The sequence below is a fragment of the Rhineura floridana genome, chromosome 20 (assembly GCF_030035675.1).
Source record: "Rhineura floridana isolate rRhiFlo1 chromosome 20, rRhiFlo1.hap2, whole genome shotgun sequence".
Lineage (NCBI taxonomy): Eukaryota > Metazoa > Chordata > Lepidosauria > Squamata > Rhineuridae > Rhineura > Rhineura floridana.
Genome location: NC_084499.1, coordinates 7689606 through 7715491, shown reverse-complemented (window position 1 = coordinate 7715491; position 25886 = coordinate 7689606). Strand labels below are relative to the sequence as shown.

The following is a 25886-nucleotide window of genomic DNA, read 5'->3' as shown; positions in this document are numbered from 1 at the left end:
TGCACACTTTACCCTATTAATTGCATTTTTGTACACATTACTTGGCTGGGGTAAATTTTGCAATGCAGAATTTGGAAACGTGTGAATTTTGAAGAATGGCTATGTTTCACTTCGCATAGGGTTTTGAGAAGTGCAAGTTAGGTAGGTTCACTTTTAAATGTGAACTGCATTTTTCCCCGTCCCTGAAGTTATTCAGCATCCTATCCAGCTCCTCCAGTGAAGAAGAGCGTGCCGCCACCCAAGACAGTCTGTTCCACAGCTGAACAGCCCTTACTATTAGGAAGTTTCTCCTCATGTTTATCTGCTTCCCTGCCTTCTCAACTGCAAGGTTCTAGTCCTATCTGTTGCTCCAGAGGGCAGCATAAGAACCAACAGGTGGAACTTTGACTCAGCTACCTGTCAAATTTCCCTTCAAGAAGAGATGTTGTCCTTGCAACATATTAAAGCTTGCAACAATCTCTCATGCATCTCTACAGTCAATTTTATCAAGGTGTTAGCACAAGGTTAACCTCAGGCCTCTCTGTCTGGCCCTCAGGACTCCCCCCAGCCACTCTCTTCGTTTTGCATCATCCTTGAGCCACTTTTGCCTGGCTGGAATGGGGTCCTTGATAATGCCTCTTGCTTGCTTCAATGGGGGATACAGAGGGATGTGTATACCTACTGTACAAAGGTACAATTTACATTCACTGCTTCATCTACCTTTGGCTCAGCCCTCACCCACCACTGGCATGTGGCCCTCATGTTGAAAAGGTTCCTCACCTAGAGGTTAGAGAATGCATAATTTATCCCCTTATGAGGTGGTTTCCTGGTCGATCCTTAGAGACCCTTTTGAGTATTTTCCCTGAGAGGTCTAATAAATCTATTACCGTACAGGTGGCAGTATGTCCAAATGTTGTAATAGACCTTCTGTTTTGTCACTTTTAATAATTGGTTCCACTGAAAGTGACTCGGGACTCCACTGGCCATGTTGGCTGGGCCTGATGGGAGTTGAAGTCCACAACCTCAGGAAAGCCACAGGTTCGCCAGCCCTGGAGTTTTATTCAACAAATGTTTACTCAGAGTAAACCCATTGAAATGAATGAACCTAAGTTAATCATGACCATCAATTGCAGTGGGACTGGTCTGAGTTAAGGTTAGTTGAAAACAACCCCTGTTTTAATGGATGGTTAGTGAAAGAAATGTACTTAATACATGCTCTGAGTCTCCAACCATGGTTCTTGCTTCACATCTTCCAGGCTTGAGCCTTGATGTTAAAAGTTCTGGAGTAGCCAGGCCTATGGCAATTCCTTCCGTTCCTTCCCTCATCTTCTTGTTAATAAACAAAAACACCACGCAAAAAGCTTCCATTTCACTACCTCAGTTTTAAATATTTATTTCAAAGAGAAAGGAAGTGTCAATCGCATGACTGACAGGAAGGAAATGAGAGAGCTGGGAAAGGGGACCATGGACGTGCCAGTAACAAGGAGAAACTAAGCTGGAGAAGGGACTATGATCATTTACCAATTAAGACCCATTTGGAGCTGAGGGATGGTCTGAGTGAAAAAACCTACTCCGGCGGTGGCCTTCTGCCCCTTGGCACTCTTTCCAGGCCACATCCCCTCACTGGTCTTGCTCTCCCCCGCCCCCTCACCACAGTGTTTTTGTCTGGCTGGAATGTGTCCTTGAACTCTGAACCTGCCTCGATGGAGAATACAGAGAAGGGTGTGTAAAAACTAGCCTATGGTACCTAGGTAAAATTAACATTGGTTGCCCAGAAGGGAGTGCTGCCCTCAGTTCCCCACCTGCCCTACTCTGTTAGGCTGAGCTGTCCTGAGACACGCATCAAGATCAGAAGGAAAGGATGGAGATACGTGGGGGACTGGAATCTTATGTTTTAGCTCAGGGAAAAGCAAAACTGAAGACAGTCCCCCCACCACACACACACACACACACACACACACACACACACACACACAAAAGAATACACACAGATGAAGACATACATATATTTTACGAAACATGGCAAATTAAAAAAAACAGGCACCAAAGCATTCATTACACTACAGCCCTGACTACATTAACATTACATTCCTTATATAGAATAAAATGATTACCATAATATTAATCCTCCTCTTTCTTTCTTTTTTTAAACTCCAAATTTACATATAGAGTCTAGGTTTCTACAAAGAGTAAAAAATAAATCTCGAAAAAACAAAATCCATCCAAGGCTGAGCGGGTGACAAAGCGACAAACTGCCTCTGACGTCTGCCTTGACGGATGGACCCCATTTACTCCCGCTGGGTGTTCAAAACCAGGAGTCACCATAGACAGAAGGACTGGCGTGGACAATAGACCCAGAGTTAACACAGAAATATAGTAAAACTATTTATGGAATGAAAGCTAATACAAATTAGCATTCTTTCTCATTCCTCTCTCCCTCTTGACATGTTATCTTGCAGCCTAATGTTTTGGTGAGTAACAGTTGTACAGGAACAAACACACAGAGAGAAACATACATGCACACGGACAGACGCACGCATCTAAAAGCAGACAAACGAGTTTCTCATAAAGCTTAGGTTATGCTCTAAAAACCATTTCCTAAAGGTACACTTTTATTTGAAACACACCTAAGACGAATGACTGGTCAACAAAACCTGGATTCCAAAGAACATACAAAACCCCTGTAGAATATTTAATGCACCTTTAAATTACAAAGTCGACTTGTAGTTGTTGTGCTGACGATCACAAGCCCCTCTCTTTCCTGCTTCTCGTTCTAAAGGGAACACACCAATGTTAAGGGTTTGGCGGGGTCTGTGATGAGACACTAGCACCTCTTAGAACCTTAAATAGTTTTAGTCACATATATAAAACAACACACTTCTTCTTTAAAAATAAAAGAGCACCAGGTATTTCACAGTGAGAGGTAGAATCAAATTAAACAAACCCATCCCTCCTCTCTTTTTAATTTTTTTTTCTGTTTAGCACCAATCTCTTCTCATCTCATTCTTGCACTGAATCTTCCCTTCTCATACACCTAAAAAGGGATGTTTTCTCTCCCAAAGGGAAGAAGGATCTTACTCGGTTTTATTTTTAATTTTTTTTTGCCTTAAATAAAATATATATTTAGATAGATTTCTCTCTCTCTCTCTCTGATATTGCACTTCAAAATGCTTCCTGTTTCAGAACAACAAGCAGAGGAAGACAAATTTGCAAAGCTGTCTTTCCAAGACTCCTTTCCTGTCTCATTCCAAAAAGCCCTGCCTGTTATCATCACATTCCTGGAACGCCACATCCAAATGGCGGCTGGGCGGGATGATCTGGGTTTCTCTGCGAGATATTGCATAAGGTTTCTGTGGCTGAAGTGGGGAGAAGAATCTTTTGTGGTTTGGGTCAACTGGCCTTCACTTCAGCATCCAAAGCTCCACTGACTGAGTTGTGTCTTTACTGAAGCCTTCTCCTCTCCCCATGCCAGAGAACAAGAGTCTGATGGGCCACAGGTTTCTTATGATCTGACACGGTCCAAATGCAAAAGGCCCAGCTCTCGAGGCTCGTGGAGGGGGGCGGCAAATGGGCCCTGCTCAAAGAGGCAGCATCTTCAAAATAAAAGAAGCCAAAAAACCTTGAAGCACTACAGAGGCCACCTTTTAGAGGAAACACACGGGCCCAACCTCAAGGAGATACTGCTTCCCTGGTTCAGAGGGTGGAAGGTTGTAGATGTTGGCAATCGGCAGCTGGTGCAGGTCCTGCGTCCGGAATGTGAAGAGCGTCCGGTGCCACTGTCCATCTTGAATCTGAGTGCAAAGAAAGGCAGAACAGAGAAAGAGAAAGCTAAGACTTCCCAACTATGTTGGACCCTTTGGCGCAACAGCATTTCCTCTGCAAGCAGGAATACATCTTCAGCCACACGTGAGAGGTGCATGCAAGAACTGCATGCAAGTTAATTTTGATGAGCCTTCTTTAGAATGTATTTTTGGAATAGTGACTTCCCACCCCATCCCCAGATTTATATAGTGACATTTATTTTGGTAAATATTTATATAGTGACATTTATTTTGGTAAATGTTGGTAAATATTTTGGAATTATTCTCTCTCCACTTTAGTTTTAAGCTGTTAAATTAGGTTAGTTTATTTGCATTGTTTTATGTAATGTGTATGGATTTATCTTTTGTTTTTATTGACCCCCCCCCTTTAGGATGCACATCTTGACGTGGTGAGGGGGTCTGAGAGTGCTGAAGAAGCTGACAGGAATGCCGTCAGGAGTCTAGACCAAGAGGCTAGACTCCTAGCAGGGGCACCCAAGGCACAATGGTCAAAGCTGAGACACCAGACTAAGGTGCATCCAAACTCAGAGGAAGGCAGTGGTAAACCACCTCTGAATACCTCTTACCACAAAAACCCTATGAATAGAGTATCCAAAATGCAACATGAGATAGTGCTGGAAGATGAGACCCCCAGGGCAGAAGGCACTCACCGAGCTACTGGGGAAGAACAAAGGACAAGTACGAGTAGTGCTGTGACTAATGATGCAGCTGGGTCAAAGCCAAATGGAAGCCCAGAGGCTGATGCGTACAGATGCGAAAGGAGAGTCCGGAGTTGTACGACGCACACAATAGGAACATGGAATGTGAGAAGCATGAACCAGGGAAAGTTAGAAATGGTCAAGAAAGAAATGGAACGCATCAACATTACAATACTTGGCGTGAGTGAATTAAAATGGACGGGAATGGGACTTTTTCAATCAGGCAACTACAAAATATTTTATGCAGGAAATGAGAAAATAAGAAGAAATGGGGTTGCTTTAATAGTGAGAAGTGATGTAGCAAAAGCAATTAGGAGCTACAATGCAAGGTCTGAGCAAGTGATATCAATGAGATTAAACGGGAAACCAATTAACATAACCATCATACAAGTCTATGCTCTGACGTCAAACGCAGAAGAGGAATTGGAGAGATTTTATGCAGAAGTACAAGAAGAAATTGATCATACACCAAAACAAGATGTGCTGATAATCATGGGAGAATTGAATGCAAAAGCAGGGAACAGAGAAGGAATTGTGGGGAAATGGGGCCTAGGAGACAGAAATGAAACAGGAGAAAGACTTATTGAATTCTGTGAAGCTAATAATTTGTTTCTTGCAAACACATTTTTTGAGCAACAGAAAAGACGACTGTAGACATGGACATCACCAGATGGTCAATATAGGAACCAATTTGACTATATAATTGGTAGCAGAAGATGGAGAAGTTCCATACTTTCTGCAAAAACAAGACCAGGAGCAGACTGCAGTACAGATCATGCACTGGTCGTATCGAAAATCAGAGTAAAGCTAAAGACCAACAAAAAAAAACAATCATAATGCCAAAATACAACTTAAATAACATCCCAGAGAATATAAAAATCAAATGAGGAACAGATTTGAGGCTTTAAACTTAGTTGACAGACAACCAGAAGAACTATGGACTGAAGTCAGGGAAGAATGCAAAAAGACAATACCTCTAGTTAGAAAGAAAGAAAGACCTCAATGGATGACTGAAGAAACTCTTAAAATGGTTAAAGAGAGAAGGAAAGCAAAAGCAAAAGGCGATAGAAACACAGCCAGAACCCTAAATGCAACAATACAGCGACTAGTACGTAGGGACAAAGGGAACTATTACAATAGTTATTGAAATAGAAGAGAACAAAAAGGGTAGAACAAGAGCCCTATTCCAAAAGATTAGAGAAATGAAAGGGAAATTTAAACCAAGAGTAGGGATGTTGAATAATCACCAGGGGAACACACTGACTGACTGGAAGATGGAAGCAATACACTGAAGAACTCTTATATAAAAGAGATGACAGGATGGCAGATTCATTCATGGAGGAACCATTTGATGAAGAATCAGAAATTTTAGAATGTGAGGTGAAAGCTGCTCTAAAAATACTTGGAAGAAACAAATCACCAGGAACAGATGACATACCAGCAGAGTTGTTACAAGCTACTGAGACTGAATCTGTCCAAATTTTGAAAAACATTTGTCAAGAAATATGGAAAACTAAACAATGGCCCACAGATTGGAAGAGTTCAATATATATCCCAATTCCAAAGAAAGGGGATCCCAGGGAATGCAGTAATTATCCAACTATTGCCTTAATATCCCATGCAAGTAAGGTAATGCTCAAAATTCTACAACAAAGGCTCTTACCATATATGGAGCGAGAAATGCCAGATGTCCAAGCTGGATTTAGAAAGGGAAGAGGCACCAGAGATCATATCGCAAACGTATGTTGGATAATGGAACGGACCAAGGAATTTCAGAAGAAAATCACCCTGTGCTTTATAGATTACAGCAAAGCCTTTGACTGTGTAGATCATGAAAAACTATGGAATGCTTTAAAAGAAATGGGAGTGCCACTGCATCTGATTGTCCTGAAGAACAACCTATAAAGAGACTACTGTAAGGACAGAATAGGGAGAAACCAATTGGTTCCCAATCGGAAGGGTGTGAGACAGGGGTGTATTTTATCACCCTATTTGTTTAATCTGTATGCAGAACATACCACATGGAAAGCGGGATTGGACCAAGATGAAGGAGATGTGAAAATTGGAGGGAGAAATATCAATAATTTAAGATATGCAGACGACACCATACTACTAGCAGAAACCAGTAATGATTTGAAACGAATGCTGTTGAAAGTTAAAGAGGAAAGCACAAAAGCAGGACTACAGCTGAACGCCAAGAAGACTAAAGTAATGACAACAGAAGATTTATGCAACTTTACAGTTGACAATGAGGACATTGAACTTGTCAAGGATTATCAATACCTCGGCACAGTCATTAACCAAAATGGAGACAATAGTCAAGAAATCAGAAGAAGGGTAGGACTGGGGAGGGCAGCTGGGAGAGAACTAGAAAAGGTCCTCAAATGCAAAGATGTTTTACTGAACACTAAAGTCAGGATCATTCAGACCATGGTATTCCCAATCTCTACGTATGGATGTGAAAGTTGGACAGTGAAAAAAGGGCAGAAGAGAAAAATCAACTCATTTGAAATGTGGTGTTGGAGGAGAGCTTTGCAGATACCATGGACTGCGAAAAAGACAAATAATTGGGTGTCAGAACAAATTATACCAGAACTATCACTAGAAGCTGAAATGATGAAACTGAGGTTATCATACTTTGGACACATAATGAGAAGACACGATTCACTAGAAAAGACAATAATGCTGGGGGAAAACAGAAGGAACAGAGGAAGGCCAAACAAGAGATGGATTGATTCCATAAAGGAAGCCACAGACCTGAACTTACAAGATCTGAACAGGGTGGTTCACAACAGATGCTCTTGGAGGTCCCTGATTCATAGGGTCACCATAAGTTGAGATAGACTTGAAGGCACATAACAACATTTGCACTTTTGAGACAATATGAGAACTGAAACACAATGATTTGAAATTCACACTTACCTGAAGGCACATAACAACAACAAATGGATTTATTTATTTTTATTGACATTATGATTATTTTTAATTGTACTTAGTATTTTTTAAAAATATATATTTATTCTCGTTTGATATGTTGTGGGAACAATTCTGTGGGAAAGTGGCATACAAAGAATGACTTGCACAACACTCACCAAACTTGGCAGCTTCCTCTAAGGTGGAAATGGATCATTTTATCCTAATCTTTTGCCAAGGAGATCAGAATTGTACATGGCTGTCTCCCCCTGCAAAATATTCTCACAACAATCCTGTGAGGTAGTTTTAGGGTGAGTGTGTGAGTGACCCACTGAGCTGAGTAAGGCTGAGGAAGGATTTCAACCATGGCCTTCCTCATCCTGATCCCATTCTATAACCACTATGCCACTATGGCTCTCTCTTGGCATGGGATTTTAATCAATGGCTCTCTCTTTGGGAAGGAAAGGTGGGTTTAAGCCTCCTCTATGCCATCTAAATCCCCCCCCAAGTTGCTATTAGCTCCTTGGGGAAGGGTGACACTGCTGCAAGCACCCCTATTCTTTCTCCACCATCATGGTTAGTAAGTGCTTCAGTGAAATGTTTTAGTTCAGGGGTGGTGAACCTTTGGCCCTCTGGATGTTCCTGGACTCAAACTCACATCAGCCTCAACAAGTGTGGCCAATAGTCAAGGATGATGGGAGTTGTAGTCCAACAATGTCTGGAGGACCACAGGTCCCTCTCTCCCTAATTTAGAGTTAATCTGAGCAGCGTTCAGTTTATTCAGACTGGCAGTAGGTGGTGCTGTTGCTTCACAGAACTATCCAGCACTCTGGTTAACAAAGTAACCTCAGATGATAAAGGCCAACCTGTAAAATAGAAAAATCTCCCCTAAAATATGCAGCAGAAAAAAAGTTAATGGTGATTACACAGTCTCTCTCCAGCCCTCCTACTCCTGAGGTGCTTCATGGGCAATTTTGGAAGGTTTTCCATACCTTGCAATCATTCACCACCACTTCAGGTTTTAGCTGTCCGCCCGCTTGAAAGATCTGTCCGTTCCAGGCCTTGAAATGTGCATCTGCCTCCGGCAGTCCTTCCTCCCATACGGAGGTGTTCATGCAGTGGATGGTGATGTTCTGAATGACCTCGGAGCTCAGGAGATGGAGGAAATTCAGTTGCACTCTTCCAATGTTGAAGTCCAGCTGGAGAAGGGGCGAATGGGAGTTCACAGTGAAGACTGGAACTAAGACTCCAGTCTTTTTTAGGGCTTTGCTTCATTCATCCAATGCATCCAAGATGTTTGACCACTCGCAGGTTGCAGGGCCCCAAGTAGGGATGGGTGAGGATTTTGATGAAATTGGAATTGGCATTGGACTCCCTGATAATTTGCAGGTCTGCTATCTTTATGGACCGGTCCTGAAACCTGCAAACTTCCACTGCTTTTCCCGACCCCAGATTTTCACCATTGAATATAGTTGAACTGATTGGCCTACTTTGCTTGCTAATTCTCTCCAGTCCTGATGCCGTGTGTGTGTGCGTGTGTGTGTGTAAGCTGCATTTGGCAGGAAGGGGCATAGCAAGCAGTTGGCAGCAGCAGGTGGCTGCACTGGAGGTGGTGGAGGCACGAACTCCAGGCAACATACGGGCCAGCCGGGACCAGCAATGAAGGGAGGGGGAGGGGAAGGGGAGGAAGAAGCAGACTGGGTGGGTGAATGGCAGGAGGATGGAGAGATGGACAGCTGTAGGCGGAAGGAGAGGAGAGTGATGGTTGGATGGATGGACTGATGGCAGACAGGATAGTGGGGGCTGGGGTAGCTACACAGGAAGCGGATTGGACTGTGAAAGACCAATCCAAATTATGTTTGCATTTTGACAAACTTGTAGGGCAGTACAATAACTCAGAGAGGAGAGCTGCCCAATTCACTATAGCTGCCCAATTTCTCTGCTTTTTAAAGTTTGATAGAAATATCTGTTGGTTTTAGGTACGTTCTTAAACCGCAAGGTTTTTTGCCCCGCTTTTCGGTGTTCCACTAATACGGCGGCACCAGCAGGGCGATCAGCTGTAGTGTGAGGAGCTCCGGCTGCGGAGCTCCAGCTGACAGCGATCAGCTGTAGCACGTGAGCTCCCCGCACTCCAGTTGATCACTGTCAGCTGGAGCGTGGGGAGCTCGCACGATACAGCTGATCACTGTCAGCTGGAGCGTGGGGAGCTCGCACGATACAGCTGATCACTGTCAGCTGGAGCGTGGGGAGCTCGCACGATACAGCTGATCACTGTCAGCTGGAGCGTGGGGAGCTCGCACGATACAGCTGATCACTGTCAGCTGGAGCGTGGGGAGCTCGCACGATACAGCTGATCACTGTCAGCTGGAGCGTGGGGAGCTCGCACGATACAGCTGATCACTGTCAGCTGGAGCGTGGGGAGCTCGCACGATACAGCTGATCACTGTCAGCTGGAGCGTGGGGAGCTCGCACGATACAGCTGATCACTGTCAGCTGGAGCGTGGGGAGCTCGCACGATACAGCTGATCACTGTCAGCTGGAGCGTGGGGAGCTCGCACGATACAGCTGATCACTGTCAGCTGGAGCGTGGGGAGCTCGCACGATACAGCTGATCACTGTCAGCTGGAGCGTGGGGAGCTCGCACGATACAGCTGATCACTGTCAGCTGGAGCGTGGGGAGCTCGCACGATACAGCTGATCACTGTCAGCTGGAGCGTGGGGAGCTCGCACGATACAGCTGATCACTGTCAGCTGGAGCGTGGCGGCTGGAAAGTGGGGCCCCACTTTCCGGCGGTTTTCGCTTTTTGGAGGGGGCCTGGAACGTAACCTGCTGTATGAGTGGGGCTCTACTGTATATTCAATTTACGTAAAACAGTATAAAATATTCATAAGAAAACAGCAATAAAAAGCCTCTTTTGTTGTTGCTAAATAATTAAGAACCAGAACCCTTTGTGGATCTGCTGGAAAGCACAGACTTTCTGCCTGCTGATGCATACCTTTGAGGCAGTGATGGGACTGAGGCAAGTCTGTCCCCCTTGGGTGAAGTTACAGGTGACCTGAATGCTATCTGAAGAACAGCCAAGATTCGGGTCAATCCAATATGTGCCTGAAGGAGAAGGAGAAAAGGAACTTGACATTACTTATTTAGCAAGATTTATACATCGCTTAATTTAAAAAAAATCCATTTGCATACAAAGTATAGAATATTCATTTTAAAATATCAATAAAAATAGATGTTGAAAGCACATGTACATTCTAAAATTGGAAGTCTGAGTAGGCTTCCCTAAACTAAAAAGAGTTGTATTCTGCTAAATCCAATTTAGAGAAGACCTACTGAAATTAATGAAACTTAGTAATGTCTTATTAACTTCATTGGGTCTAATTCTGAATAGTACTAGCACTGAAATCTAAAATTTTTTAGGAGGTATTAAAACCAGTACAAGTGAAACCACCTGCCTAATACCAATAGGCAAGAAGTTCCAGAGAATAGCTGCTGTCGCACTAAAATATTGATTTCTCACAAATCTTGCATTAGAAGTAGCAAGTGAGGGCCACCTACTCGTGACAATGTTTCTTCATGATATTACCATCCAGAGAATCCCCTTGATGTTATTATGACTATACTGCGAATGAGAGTGGAATAGAGTCTTTGTTCATGAGAACTTTGATACGGAACGCAAATCACACACACGCAAACCACATCTCCTACTCCAGTGACATATTGTGGCGGATGTTGCACATGGGGTGAATTTTGTCTGCTGGATTAATACTTACCATCCTGCATTTTCTGTTCACAGTTCATGAGGTCTCTACAGATGCGGGCAGGGTTCTCTTTGGTCCCAAGGGGTCTCTTGATGCTCTGGATGAGAGTGCTGAGGTAGTGCAGAGTCTTAAATATCTCCCCTCCCTGATCCAACACTAGAAGGTCTGAATGTTGATAGCTCTGGGGGGGGGGGAGAGGAAAGAGAAAGTAAGGCCCTCCTCCAGACATCCTTTTTATTGTGCCTTTGTGATTATTTCTGCTCATCACAGTATCAGGGCTGTTATACACAATTCTGCTTCCAATATTGTTTGCACCACTGAGCCCACCTGCCGCTGTGCATGCCCTGTGACTTCCTGCTGAACTTTTCATACCACATATTTTTGGGGGGCAGGGGGTCTCACTTTTGTTATGTTATAGTGCAAGGGTGCCCCTCCACATGGCAATAATGCAATAACATCGGGGAAGCATCACAGAACAACTAATAAAGCGGAATGATGTGTGAATGGCCCAGTATGAATCCACCACTAAGGTGCTATTATTGTGTCAATAATAAAATTGTGGCATGCACAAAACAGAAAAATAAAGCAAGCAAACATGGTAAGAGTTAAAGGAGAAAGATGGACCAGGAATCACCTCTGTCTCCTGAGATTCTTGAAATTAGGGATTAAGAGCAAAACTACGTGTGCCATTAATGACGATGATGATAATTATTCTGCTACTGAGTGGGAGCTTCTCCTAATGCTATTTGCTGCATGCAATAAAAATGTTGCAGAATACACTAGCAACCCCCCCAACAACAACCCCATCTAATGCCAATCCTACTTGGAGTAGACCCATTGAAGTTACTGGAGATGACTAACTTAGATTCATTTAATTTCAATGGGTCTACTCTGAGTATAATTTAGCTGGCTATCTCCCCCAGTCTGGAGGCACCCAAAGGTACTGATGGACTTTCTTGCAATTCTGTTTAGCCTAGAAAAGACACAATTATAGGAAGACTTTTGAAGGACTGTGTGAAGAAACTGCATTTTTATGTGGAAAAGTTTAAATGTAGGATGTTGTTATACTACAAACATGATTTGGTATGAAAGGGGGGGACAGACTTTCAGATGGAATGTCTGCCAATAAGTAAGTAAGCTGTTACAGCTCCAAAAGAGCTGTTTTGGGTACATCAGCCTTTGTCCACCTGGTGCCCTCCAGATGCTTTGACAACTCCCATCAGTCCCCAGGCTGGCAAATTCTGGGTTACATACTTGAAAGGTTTTCAGGTTAATGGCAGAATCCAGCTTTTATTATTATATTTTATGGTTTAATGCATATTTGTTTTTAATATACAGGTACATTTGTAGATCCTGTATTGAGCAACGGGACTACATGACCCCCATGGTCTCTTCCAGCTCTAAGATTCCAAGTCCTGTTCCTCTCAATGGAGACTGTACAGGAGACATTTGAGTGAGGCTCTCTCAAAGGATTTATGAGCTGTCCAGAACATACCTCAGACTTGAACATAGTGTTGGAGCTCATCGCTGTTTGTGAGGCTGCACTGAACCCATCTTGCTGCTGGGGGACAAAGAAAGGGAAAAAAATAAAGCAAGCAAACATGGTAAGAGTCGAAGGAGAAAGATGGACCAGGAATCACCTCTGTCTCCTGAGATTCTTGAAATTTGGGATTAAGAGCAAAACTACGTGTGCCATTAATGACGATGATGATAATTATTCTGCTACTGAGTGGGAGCTTCACCTAATGCCATTTGCTGCGTGCATGGGAGTTTGTGCGATTTTACAGAGATTATGCTGGGGAGGGAAGGATTAACCTTACTCATCTGTAGGGATGGAAGGATCAGTTAATTTTGGTTCTCTCCATTTCTCATTTTTAAAAAATCTTAAATTCAGCTCTCCACATTTCTGCAGCAGTGTGTGAGCTTTTTAAAAAGAATCCTCATGAAAATGTTGGGTTCTCATAGAAATGTGGCCCTTGGGAAGAAAAGTGTTCCCCATCCCTGCTCTAACAGATGATGACGTCTGCAATATGGGACAACATTTTAAAACAAAACAAAATTGTGGTGACCTAATAATTACTATAGTTGACACAGTTTTGTCCCAAAACAAGCAAAACCATAAGCAGAATGACATCTCAGAACTTACAAATGTAGCTGGGATTCCTGGTGGACCCTGCAAAGTCAAGAAAAGAAGATGATAGCTCAGATGTGCCAAGCATGTCCCCTGGGACATCGTTCTGATTACTGTTTTTAGTACATAATTTAATGCACTGAAAATGGGGACTGACTGAATGAGCCATTTCTTTTTCTCCTGTGATTGGTACACATCCCACTTCCAAAATGTCCCCAAATTTTAGAGCAAGTCTGCAGATTCCAGGTTCAAATATGATTTGCAAATCAACACAATTTGCTGCTCCCTACTCTAACATTTCTGTTGTGTTCACTTATTTGTGACTTCATTCTGAATTGCTTAGATGACTTTTTTGTGGCAGGAGGAGTATAAGGAAGAGAAGTGGAGATGCACAGTTGGGAAACATCATTTTTTTCAAGGTTCTAATCCTCTTTGCTCTCTACTCACTCCATAACTTCAGCCATAGCTTCCACCCCATCTCATCCTTCAACCCTCAAGATCAGTTTCTTTGGGGAGTCTTTTTTGAACAAGCCACACTTCCGTTGCCAACCATCTCTATGCCATCTCTGCCATTTATTCCTCTTTCCTCTTTCTATTTATTTCTTCTTTCCTCTTACTTTAGTGTTTCCTCCTACCCCATCTTTTCCAACTAATTAAAATCATGAGTTATAATTGCATCACCGCCATGGTCAGCAGACCACCCACTCTGCTGGCAATTTCATTTTATTGTTTACAATTTTATTATGTACGTGTTTGATTTTATTTTTGTAAGCCGCCCTGAGTGCGGTAGAAGGATGGGATAGAAATATTTTAAATAAATAAATAATTTTTACAGTGGTACACCTTTCCACACCATCAAGGAGATGCTGTGTGTACATCTTGTCTCCCCCAGCCTGGCACCCTCCAGCTGATACTGGACTACAGCCCCAATCATTCCCTGATCATTGGCCATGCTGGGTAGGGCTGATGGGAGTTGGGGTCCAACAACATATGGAGGGTACCAAGTTGGGGAAGACTATTGTAGATTTTCAATAGTTTGCCATGAGTTCAACAAGCTTGTTTTCTGTGCTTGCTTAAATCGGAGATGGGGAACCTATGCCCCTCCAGATGTTGTTGGATTCCAATTCCCATCAGCCCCAGCCAGCCTAGCAAATGCTCAGGGATGATGGGAGTTGCAATCCAGCAACAACTGGAGGGCCACAGTTTCCTCATCTGTGGCTTAAATGGAATTCCAGATTCCCAGAAAACCAAATCCCACACAAGACAGGGCCAAGCTATGTGGAGTATTTCACAATGCATCCAGATAACCATGAGGACTAGGAACAAAGCTTTACACTTTCCAGTTAACCAAATTCCTCTCCCCATACTGCAGTTTGCATGGAAGTGCAATGGACTAGACAAACCCTGCTCTCTGGGTGTCTCCACCCCCCCCAAAAAAGTAGAAGGGGCAGCAGCAATATTATTAATCCCCCCAGCAGGGTTTAGAACCGAAACATTTTCAATGATTAAACTGTAGTTGAATTCACACTATACATTTAAAGCATATCCAACACACATTCAAAACACATGACTTGCCTCAAAGTATTGTGGGAACTGTAGTTTGTTAAGGGTGCTGGGAATTTGTAGCTCTGTGAGGGGAAAACCAGTTTTCAGGATTCTTTGGGAGAAGTCATATGCTTTAAATGTGCATTGGATGCACTTTAAATGTATGGTCTGGATTTACTCTGAACTAACTTTATATCCCAATGTACTGGCAACATGTGATTCTCAGAAGTCCAGAACATATACTCCCTTAGGTGGCCAACCTATGTCTAGGTTACAGTACTTAGCTATTTATTTATTAAAAATACTAATGACCTCCTTTCATCAACACAGATACCAGGGCAGGATACAGAACGCAAACGAAAAGCAATCCACTTCGTCATAAAGAAAACAGGGATTCCTGAATGCGCTGGGAGATATGGAGCTGTCAGAAGGTCACTCGGTTGAAACCCTGGTGGTGGATTGGAATAGGGAGATTACCAGGGCGGTAGACCAAGTGGCTCCGAAACGCCCTCTCCCCCTGAATAGAACTCAGACAGCACCTTGGTACACACCTCGGTTGCGAGGTCTGAGACAGGAGGTGAGACGACTAGAGCGCCGGTGGCGGAAGTCTCACACTGAAGACGATCGGACACTGGTTAGAGTAGCAACAGCGGCCTACCATGTGGCAACAAAGGCAGCAAAGAGGGATTTCTTTGCTGCCTCTATTGCGTCGGCAGAATGTTGTCCCAGGAGGTTGTTCCAAGTGGTCCAAAGCCTGGTCGGTCCAGTTGCGCAGGAACCCATGGAACATTCTAAAGCCTCCTGTGACATATTTGCTAAGCACTTTGCCGATAAAATCGAGCGTCTGAAGTACACGATTCCGCACGCCATGGATACAAGTAGTGGGCCAGAATCGGCCAGTTGCATTCCGGTCCGATGGGAGCAGTTTCAGCCTCTTCTCGCTGAGGAAGTGGACAAGGTGTTCTCTACTGTGAAGCCAACCGCTTGTCTGCTCAATCCTTGCCCCTCGTGGCTCATTGTGAGCTGCAAGGAGAAACTGGGCGAAGGGATCAAGGCGGTGGTAAATGCATCCTTGGAAGAGGGTGCAATGCCATCAGCCCTCAAGGAGGCAGTGATACGGCCCATCTTGAAAAAGCCCTCCTTGGATCCCCAAGAGTTGAAGAACTTTCATCCAGTCTCTAATTTGCCATTCTTGGGCAAGGTGATCGAGCGAGTGGTGGCTAAACAATTACAGACGCACTTGGATGAAGCGGATTATTTAGATCCATTCCAATCGGGCTTCAGGACTGGACATGGAACTGAAACAGCCTTGGTCGCCCTGGTAGATGATATGAGGAGGGTGTTGGATAGGGGAGAATACACCTTCCTCGTCCTCCTGGATCTCTCAGCGGCTTTTGATACCGTCGACCACAGTATCTTGTTAAGCCGCCTAGAGGGATTAGGGATGGGGGGCACTGTTCTACGGTGGTTCCATTCCTATCTCTCAGGCAGGTACCATCGGGTAGCATTGGGGGATGAGGCTTCAGACCCTTGGCCTCTCGCTTGTGGAGTGCCACAGGGTTCTATCCTCTCCCCCATGCTATTTAACATCTATGTGAAGCCGCTGGGAGCCATCATTAGGAGTTTTGGGCTGCAGTGTCACCAATATGCGGATGACACTCAGCTCTATCTCTCATTTAAGTCCTCACCAGAGGTGGCTGTGGAGACCATGTCCAAGTGCCTGGAGTCCATTAGTGGATGGATGGGCGAGAATAGGCTGAAGCTAAATCCTGATAAGACCGAGGTGTTACTCGTGGGTGATAAGAGAAGGTTGGGAGACATCGACTTGGTGTTTAATGGGGTGAGATTACCCCTGAAGGATCAGGTCCGCAGCCTTGGGGTCATTCTTGACTCCCAGCTGTCCATGGAAGCTCAAGTTTCGGCAGTGAGCCGGGCAGCTTGGTATCAATTACATCTGATACAGAGGCTGCGACCCTACCTTCCTGTACAGCTTCTCCCGCGAGTGATACATGCCCTGGTTTCCTCTTGCTTAGACTATTGTAATGCGCTCTACGTGGGGTTACCCTTGAAGACGGTCCGGAAACTTCAGCTAGTGCAGAATGCGGCAGCACGCTTGATTACGCATAGCCGTCACTGGGAACACATCTTCACTGGCTACCAGTGGTTTAACGGGCCCAATTCAAGGTGTTGGTATTGACCTTTAAAACCCTATACGGTTTTGGCCCGGTTTATCTAAAGGACCGCCTCCAGTATCACCAATTGAGCCGCCTTACAAGATCAGCCACGCAGGATCTCCTCTCGGTCCCACTGGCCAAAACAGCTCGGCTGGTGAGGACCAGAGAGAGGGCGTTCTCGGTAGTGGCTCCCACCCTCTGGAATTCCCTCCCGTACGATCTTCGACATGCCTCCTCCCTGATGAGTTTTCGACGAGCGTTAAAGACCTGGCTCTTCAGGCAGGCCTACAGGAACTTCGAGCTAGATTAGTTTGTAATGTTTTAACTGATGTTTTGATGTTAGTTTTAATTGATGAATATGGTTGTATTATTGTATTGTGTAGTGTATTTATTGTATTGTATATTGTACTTTGTTGCTGCTGTAAGTCGCCTAGAGTGTCCAAAAATTGGACAGATAGGCGACTAACAAATTAAATTTTATATATTGTTATTATATATTAATATATACTATAATATACCATCAAACAATTAAAGAATGTAAAAGCAAAAGAACAGAGCAGATGAAAAATAATCAGCTTAATAAATCTTAAAATGCCTGGGCAATTAAGTCTTAACCTGATGCCAAAATGATAACACCAGTGACAGTCTTACCTGTGAGGGGAGGGCAGTGTACAGATCTGGTGCCATCACAGAGTGGACTCTGCGCTACATCTCTATGCCAAGCAAGGCTCTCTCCATGGTGAATTATGGAAAAGCCTCACCTGAAGATCTCAAGATACAGACAGCCTAGTCACCCTCCTTTAGGGTCCCCAAGCAAGTGGCATTACAGTTTTGTGACTGAATGTTTCTCCATACAAGACAAATCCCCTGCACATGGAAAACTAGTATGTCAGGCTAAGGCTAGGCTAGAATCCCTCTCTTTGATATGCTAGCTATCTATATGGAGAGATTTCTCTTTTTATGGAAAACTTTTCAATTATGTGAGCCACAGCTGCAGTCTGTACAGCCCAGACATAGGTTGACCTCCTCAGGGAGAATTAGGCTGCACTGGAAAGACAGTATGGACAATTTTCTAAATACATACCGGAGGTCCAGGGGCTCCTCGAGGCCCTGGGGTACCCTGGGAAGACAAGCATCGGAGTGATTAGCTAAGCGTGAAACATTCCTTCAAACAGGAAGACACATACAGAAGTGTGTTTGGCTGCAGCTGCCTTTCTGATTCCCTTCTCCTGAGAAAAGGCAAAACCAGAGTCATTTCAGAGGAACTGCAAGGCCTTTTGTTTGGACTGGCTATTGGTGGCATTTGAAATGGGTGGACGGTTCGTCATTATGATATCAGCTGACACCTTCAAAGAGGCTCATGTAACTGCCAATCAGCTGATGGTGGTTACAGCGAGCGATTTTGAAGTCTGTTTGCAGGTGCAGTATGGATTCAAATCAGGCCTGCAAACAGATATTTGTCCTTAGTAGTCCAGCACGTAGGGGTTGCCGTCAACATCAGTCAGCTGATTGGCACGGTCAGCAAGCCCCACTTTGCAAAGGGACAATCAGGGGTTCAGTTTAAGCCCCTGCTTATTCCTTTGGAGCTATGTCCTTACCTTTCCCACACCTCATGTCACATATGCTATCAGGCATGGGGCAGGTGAGAATGGCTTGAGAAAAATGGCCTTATGGGTCAAATTGGGACCTGTGCTAGGCCCCCGGGCTGGAGGTCCCCACACCCACTATATTAAAACCTAAGACGGCATGGGGATCCCAACACACCAACTGAACAAGGAAAATAGAAATGAAATATGTGGCAGGAAAGCCTACTGGGGTCAGGGAGGGCCGCATAAGGTCACTGATTATGGCAGGAAAAGTGGGCTGGGCTCAGGTGGCCTAGTAGAAGGATTGACTGCAGCTGCTTACACATAATGCCAAACCATGGCTTGTGCTAACCAGTCTCTAAAACCTAAACTACGTTTAGTGTTTTACGCAGATGGCCTGGCCAGGAATTGGCTGGCGTGGTGAAAGGATGGGGATGGGAGCGAGTGGCGGCTTCACCCGTATCAGTAGATAAAGACTTAGAGGAATAGCCAGAGGGGGAGCCCACAAAGCCTAGCATCCACCACCCCAGGGGAGGAAAGCTACAGTAAATGAAAGAGGGAAGTATTTCGGAATTGGGCAGGGGACTAGGATTTTATACACACAATGTAATAAAAAAGTAAGATGTTATGGTGCCATGCAATGTGATGTCGGGGGCAGGGCACAGCGGCACGGAGGCAAGACACAAAGATGGCTGACCAAGTGTCCTGTGTGATGGCGTAACAGCTGAGGCAAGCAGGCTGGGGGTAGGACCTGTGAGTGACTGGGGGGGTAATGAATGAGAGGGCAGGCTACGCAGCAGTGGCTGCAGCCTGGGTGGTGGGAGGCAGGCAGTGCCACACCTGAGGCAAGAGGGCTGGGGTGGGGAGTGTGGATATCTGAGGGGGGGTTGCGTGGGTGGCAAGTGAGCGAATGAGTGCTGCAAACTGCAGTATGACTGAGTGGGAGAGGAGACCAAGTAAACATCCACAAATATACATTAGCCTGGCCGACCCACATTATGGGAGACCTCATGGTAGATACAAGGTCTCCCAGGAGCTGGCTCTGTGGCTTGCCCAGGCCACCTTCACCACGGCCTACTCGCTTGGCTCCCCCGGCCATTTGTGTGGCCATGCGGTCTAAAGGTCTACAGTGGGGAAGGGAGGGGCTTAGCGAGGTCTAAAGGGGGAAAGGGAGGGGCTTAGCAGTTGTAGGAGGTGACAAGGGAAGGTCTAAGGGGTTACCATGGGGGAGAGTTGGGGTTGGTGAGGGGTGGGGGAAGTTTGGTGAGGGTAGGCAGGGCTGAGCAGAGGCGACACCCCCTAGAACATATGCAAATATGACATTTGACTGCTTTGCTTCAGAGAGGCTTGCATTGTTTGGATGGACGCAGCAATCCTGTCAGCAATGGTCTGACATACTTACCTTAGGACCTTGCAATCCCTGGAACATAGAAATAAAAAGAAGGTGTGAAAAATGGCTCATTCATTGAAGGTACCTAGTGGTTGTTGAGATGTACTGGTAAACATGAGAAAAGGTTGTGTGCCTGAAATCTGATAATGTACCAGAGCACCTGGTTGCTATGAGATTTACTGTCAGTATTTTCTGTTTCTTTTCTGCTGACTTCTGAGTACCTTAAGAATTACTGGGAAATGTCAACATTCCCCAAGTTTCTGACATTTACTGTTTTCTATACCTCTCTGAGGAAGACTTTGAAAACTGGAGGAGGTTTTGCTGTCCTAGGCAGAGAACACAAATGTGAAGCCACTGGAGAGGTTGCATGGCTCCAAGCCAGAGCACCACCCCTTTAAGTTTGCTTGCCCGGAGGGGGGGGCACTGGCCACCATTGGAGGCATGCCTTGGTTAGATCAACTCCTGCTGTCCCTGGAAGCAGGGACTGATTGAGTCTACTTGAAAACCACTCTCCTTTGTCATCCCTCTGCTTCTGGGTGCTGAAAAAGTTCACCTTCCATCCCCCCTAACTGCAATTCATTTCAGCTTTATTTAGGGCTGCTGTGAAGTTAAGATTATATGTGGGCACCAAACTGCAACACCCAGAGGTAATCTCCATGAGCATACTGTTAAGTGCAGCTTTTGTTTTAGATTAACCACAGTTTAATGTTATGTCCAAACCCTAACCTGTGGTTAATCTTGTTGAAATAATACCGCCTCACAACCCATGGTTGGCATGTTTCAAACAGACCACAGTTAAGTTAAACAAACTGCAGTTTGCTGGGTCAGGGCAACAGAACAAGCCGTGGTTAACAAAATAAGGAAGTGAAAGCTATTGACCTCCTCCACATGGATGCGCAGGTTAACTGTAACACATTAATTGTAGTTCCATTAATTTTCCATCTGGCTTATTTTAAAACCAAAAACCTGCTGCAGGAGGCTGAAATAATTAGCAGAGGACCAGTAGGCAGGATGGGAGAGGCTTCCCCCTTGTTTCCCTCCTCTTGCAGCAGAAAACCAGACTGGATTTAGCCATATCAAATGTTCATAATTACCTGGTTCAGAACATAGCCCTAACAGAGTGAAGAAGCACTCACCATTTCACCATGACTGCCTTTGTCTCCTTTGGGGCCCTATAGGAACAAGGAGGAAAGCACACATACATGCATGTTACGCTGCAATCCAAAACATCTGCCTGTTCAGATATGATTAATTTATTTTTATTTACACTTCTATACTGCCAAGTAACTGAAGTTCTCTGTGTAGTTAGCAATAAAGGTGAATGATATATTGACACCAAGTGGTACGTGCATGAGTGGGGTTGAAATTACACATGCATTGTACATCATCAACCTTTATCTGTAGGGCTTCCTGCATATGGAAAATTAGCGCATCAGGGAGAAGGCTTCTAGCTTAGCTTTGCCTACTCCTTAAGGTGTTTGTTTTCTATATGTGGGGAGTTGTGTGCGGAGAGAGAATCTGCACATAGTTTACTACAGGCAGATGAAAGAGCATTTATATTTAGGAACATAGGAAGCTGCCTTGTACTGAATCAGCCCATTGCTCCATCTAGCTCAGTAGCATTCCACTGACTGGCAGCAACTCGCCCAATGAGTCTCTCTCAGCCCCATCTGGACATGCCAGGGATTGAAACTGGTACCTTTTGCATACAAGGCAGATGCTCTACTCCTGCGCTTTGGCCCTTCCCCAAACTTGCAGTTCTGTATTCTGAAGGGATGCTTTTTTAAAAAAATCTGAATTTGTGGATCCCAGTCCAATTTAGGGACATTTGGACACGCTCCACATTTCACCTGGGCAGTGATAACTTTCTCAGGATCCTGAGGCTCTAACACAGAGGAGATGCACACACACACTGGACATCCATATCAATAACCTCCAGCTTAGGACACAACTTGAAATGATGCTGGAGGTTCTAACTGCAGACCTCCTATAATGTAAGATGCAACCATAGTGGCTCCCGAATCTTATCAGAATTGGAGAAGATACAGCAACCCCAGGGGGTGGGACCCGAAGGAGGGGCAGCCTATGCAACATGCCCATTGAAAGGACAGAACGGTCAGCTGAGAAAGTGGGAAGTGCAGGAAAATGGCTTTAAATCCAGTGGTGGCTCTTGCCCTCTGGGGCTGGTAGGGTGGAAGGCAGGCTGACCAATTGTAGGTGGAGCTGGAGTCAATAAAAGGCAGAACCAATTAGTTCTAGTTTTAGACCACCACCCCTCCTCCCTGCTCAGTTCTACAACGACAATATGAAGGAAGAGGAGGAAACTAACCAGCCGGGGCCACCTCCTGGACTAGTTGTAAGTAGGTGGGTAGGCAGAGGGCAGACTGAGGTTGGTGGGGCAGCACCCCATTCACTCTAATGGACCACACTCCACTAAGTCTGGGTCTGACAGAGTCCCTTACAGCTCAGCATTTCCAGGGTTAAGTTACCCAAGAGGAATCAGGCAAGAGTGCCAGGATAGTGTTGTATCACAAAACCCAGCGAAGGACATTCTCTAAAAGATGGAAGGAACTGATGTAGGAACCCCCAACCCCTGATTACAATATTCCTAACAGAGGCCATAACAAGCAAAGGGGACACTTACGAGGCTTCCTGTTGGACCCTGAATCCCAAGCGGGCCAATAACTCCTTCTTTCCCCTACAGAGCACAGAAATAGTTGTGAATGTATTAAACAGCCAGCACTTTCTACTCCACACAATAGCCCTCTGGAAGTAGTCCTTTTTAAAATCCCCATTTTAAAGACAGGTTAAGATGGAGCCGTGCAGCGGGAGAGATATATCAGAGACAGCCAGGATCACGCTGGCTTGTAGAGTCTCCCGTTTAATTGCAAGGTACTGGAAGTGGTGGCAGAGCTGCTTAGTGGGGCCGTGGACCAAAGATGAACGGCTAGGGATACGAAAGTGCCCATTTTGCCACCGGACAGATCCACGTTTGCGGTGCATTCATGCTGGTGGGAGCAGTGATGGCTGGTGCCCATTGGGACTGGTAGGGTGGGAAGCAGAGAGCCCAAATGTAGGTGGAGCCACAGCTAATGACAGGTGGAGCCAGTTAATGCTAGTCCTGCCCACATCCTTCTTGGTAAGTTCTTGAAGGGCAAAACGGACACTAAGGAGTAGAAGGAAGCTGACAGCTAGGGCCATCCCTGGGCTGGTTGTAAGTAAGGCAGGCAGGCGAGGGCTGGCTGGGGACAGACTAACGTGGCTGACGCAGTGCCCTATTCACCCTAATGGACCAGCATCAGTACCTACCCATGCCAGGAATGGCAGGGAGATAGAAGGATTAGGTTCAGACAAATGCAGTGAAAAGAATCTCAAGGTACAACCCTATACCTGGCAGTAAGCGCCACAAGACTCAGTGGGGCTTATTGTTGTACAGACACATATAGGATTGCACTGTCAATGACTCTGGATCCAGACTAAGTCATGCTTAGACCCATTGTAATCAATGGGATTGTCCCAAGGTCTGTGCTAAGCATGACTAACTCCAGATCCAACCCAAAGTCTTCCCCCCCCCTTGGAAAAGACTGGCATTTTGAATGTCAGCTGAGAAAACGGCCACTTTGACTCCATACCCTTTCTCCCTGCTTCACCATAGCAGCTGAGGGAGGGTTCTAGGGTTCCCCCTACAACCACCACAGATAATCACATATTTGCCCTTACAGCCCAAAACATCATGTGTGTAATAAACTGCAGAAAAGTGGCATCTTGAGGTCCTCCATCTCCAGTCTGTGCTTGGATAGCTCTGTCTGGAGTGGGGTTGCCTGGTGGGAGGAATCTGGGTTTCTCTGGCTGAGTTCTGCTCAGAGTAGACCCATTAAAATTAATGGATCTAAGTTAATCATCGGGATGGAAAGATCTGTTAATTTTGGTTCTCTCAATTTTCATTTTCCCAATCTTGAATTCAGTTCTGCAGCAATTTGTAATTAAAAAAGAATCCTCATAAATTTCTCCTACAAAATCCATTTTTGCCTATAATTTAGACTAATGTACACAGTTTTGCAAGCAATTTCTCTGAATAGAATGCATTTTTGTATGTTATTTTCACTACTGTATTTATTTTTTGCACACTTCCCTTAATATATACATGTTTGTAAACGTTGTTTTGGTTGGAGAACTGCATTGTAAAATTCAGATATGTGTGAATTCTGAAGGATGGCTGTGTTTAGGTTCTCATAGCTTGGTTAGAAAGTGTGAATTTTGTATAGTCAGCTTTAAATGTGAACTGAATTGAATTTCTCTCCGAACTCTAGTTAGCTATGCCCATTATTTTCAATGGGTCTACTATGAATAGGACTAGTGTTGGATATAACCCTAAATTGCCACGGGACCTCCAAAGGAGGCACTCTTGCCTCCCTTATGGGGGAGGCGCCTCCCTTGTCACCCCAGAACAGCCATTGTGCATGGCATTTCGGAAGAGGTTGGCTACAAAGAGGGTGACCAGCATATTCTGACAGATGGGAAATTTCACAGAGAAAGTAGCTACAGCAGGGAAACTCCCTATCGGGCAGCCCTCTACACTGTAGCTGCCATAGCATGCTAGTCAGTCTGGGACCAATACTTAATTTCAATCGCAGCTGTTGCTATTTGTTGCTTAGAAGAAGAGACCCCCTAAAGTATGGAATGGAATTAGGTTTCTACAACTCACCATGAGGCCCTGTGGACCTTTTGGGCCCTGGATTCCTTTGAACCCGAGATCTCCAGGGGGTCCCTGTAGATATAAAAGTTGGGTGTGAATTCCAGAAATGACTGGAGTGCCCACTTCTGTGTTGCCCAAAAAGAGGAAATGCATCACCAAAAAAAGATGAAAGAGGGCATAAAATTTGCATATGATAACTGACATCAATACATACAAATTCAGAAATATACAATAATTTAAATACACTTCACTCTGTTGTATTTATTATGACATTAATAGTCCACCTTTCCTCCAAGGAGCTCAAGGTGGTGTACCAACATAGCTCTCCCCCTCCCAATTTTATTCTCACAACAACCCTGTGAGGTTGGTTAGGCTAAAAAGGCAATGGACATGGACAAGCAGGGATTTGATCCCAATTCTCACACTCTAATCACTATACCACACTGGCTTTTTTCTCTACTTTAGTGGAAAAGTCTGTCAGCAGGTGACCTATGCATCAGTATGTTCAGTCTACTATCCAGATGCTAACTGTTGATGGCCCCTACTGCTGTCCCTTCCCATTTTTTTCTTTTGACCAGACAGTCCTTCATATAGACGATGCCTTCAAAGAAGGAACTGTCCTCTGACACCCTTTGAAACAGAGCACTGTCCTCTGTAGAGTAGGACACTTGGCCACCTCAGAAATGATTCCATGCATCCACAGAGATATGGATTTCTGTGGCAAAAAACATAAATGGTAAATAATTTATAAGTGAGAAGGGGGGTGGGGCTTTCACAATGTCTTAAAGGTTAACCTCTTAATGAAAGCACGTGAAATTTCACCACATGAACAAGTCCCTCTGGGACAGAAATTCTCCAAAATCCTTAAAAGTCAGTTTCAAGGGCTGCTACTTAAGGTAGCAATCTATGTCCCCGTAACCTCCCGGTGGGATTGCTTCAATGCCCTTTACATGGAGTTTCCTTTGAAAACAGTCTAGAAGCTATAAATGGTGCAGAATACTGCTGCCTGTATGATGCATGCAATAGCAAGATAGGGTCAGATTCTACTAATGTTGAAAGCACTGCACTGGGTGCAAGTAAGCTGACAGGGCCTATTCAAGGCGTTGGTACTGCTGCACAAAGCTCTGAACAGGTTAAGGGCCCAAGCACTTGAATGGTACCAGACAAAACCCAAGTGTGGTGATCTGCAGG

At 44.8% G+C, this 25886-nt stretch overlaps 1 protein-coding gene across 2 annotated transcripts in view; it reads right to left on the bottom strand.

Annotated features, from left to right (window-relative positions):
* Positions 1–1414: 1414 nt before the first annotated feature.
* The window catches only part of COL27A1 (collagen type XXVII alpha 1 chain), a 376750-nt gene continuing 352278 nt past the window's right edge, over positions 1415–25886 (bottom strand). The window contains exons 51-61 of one of the 2 annotated variants that reach the window (XM_061603994.1): positions 24705–24767; positions 22644–22697; positions 21136–21171; positions 20012–20029; positions 18108–18143; positions 13320–13346; positions 12669–12734; positions 11186–11354; positions 10408–10517; positions 8404–8610; positions 1415–3770 (exon numbers count right to left, since the gene is read on the bottom strand). In XM_061603994.1, coding sequence (XP_061459978.1) covers positions 3624–3770; positions 8404–8610; positions 10408–10517; positions 11186–11354; positions 12669–12734; positions 13320–13346; positions 18108–18143; positions 20012–20029; positions 21136–21171; positions 22644–22697; positions 24705–24767 — 933 coding nt within the window. In that variant the 3' untranslated portion in view covers positions 1415–3623. The remainder of the gene's footprint in view (positions 3771–8403; positions 8611–10407; positions 10518–11185; positions 11355–12668; positions 12735–13319; positions 13347–18107; positions 18144–20011; positions 20030–21135; positions 21172–22643; positions 22698–24704; positions 24768–25886) is intronic. The other variant, XM_061603995.1, reaches the window with a different exon arrangement.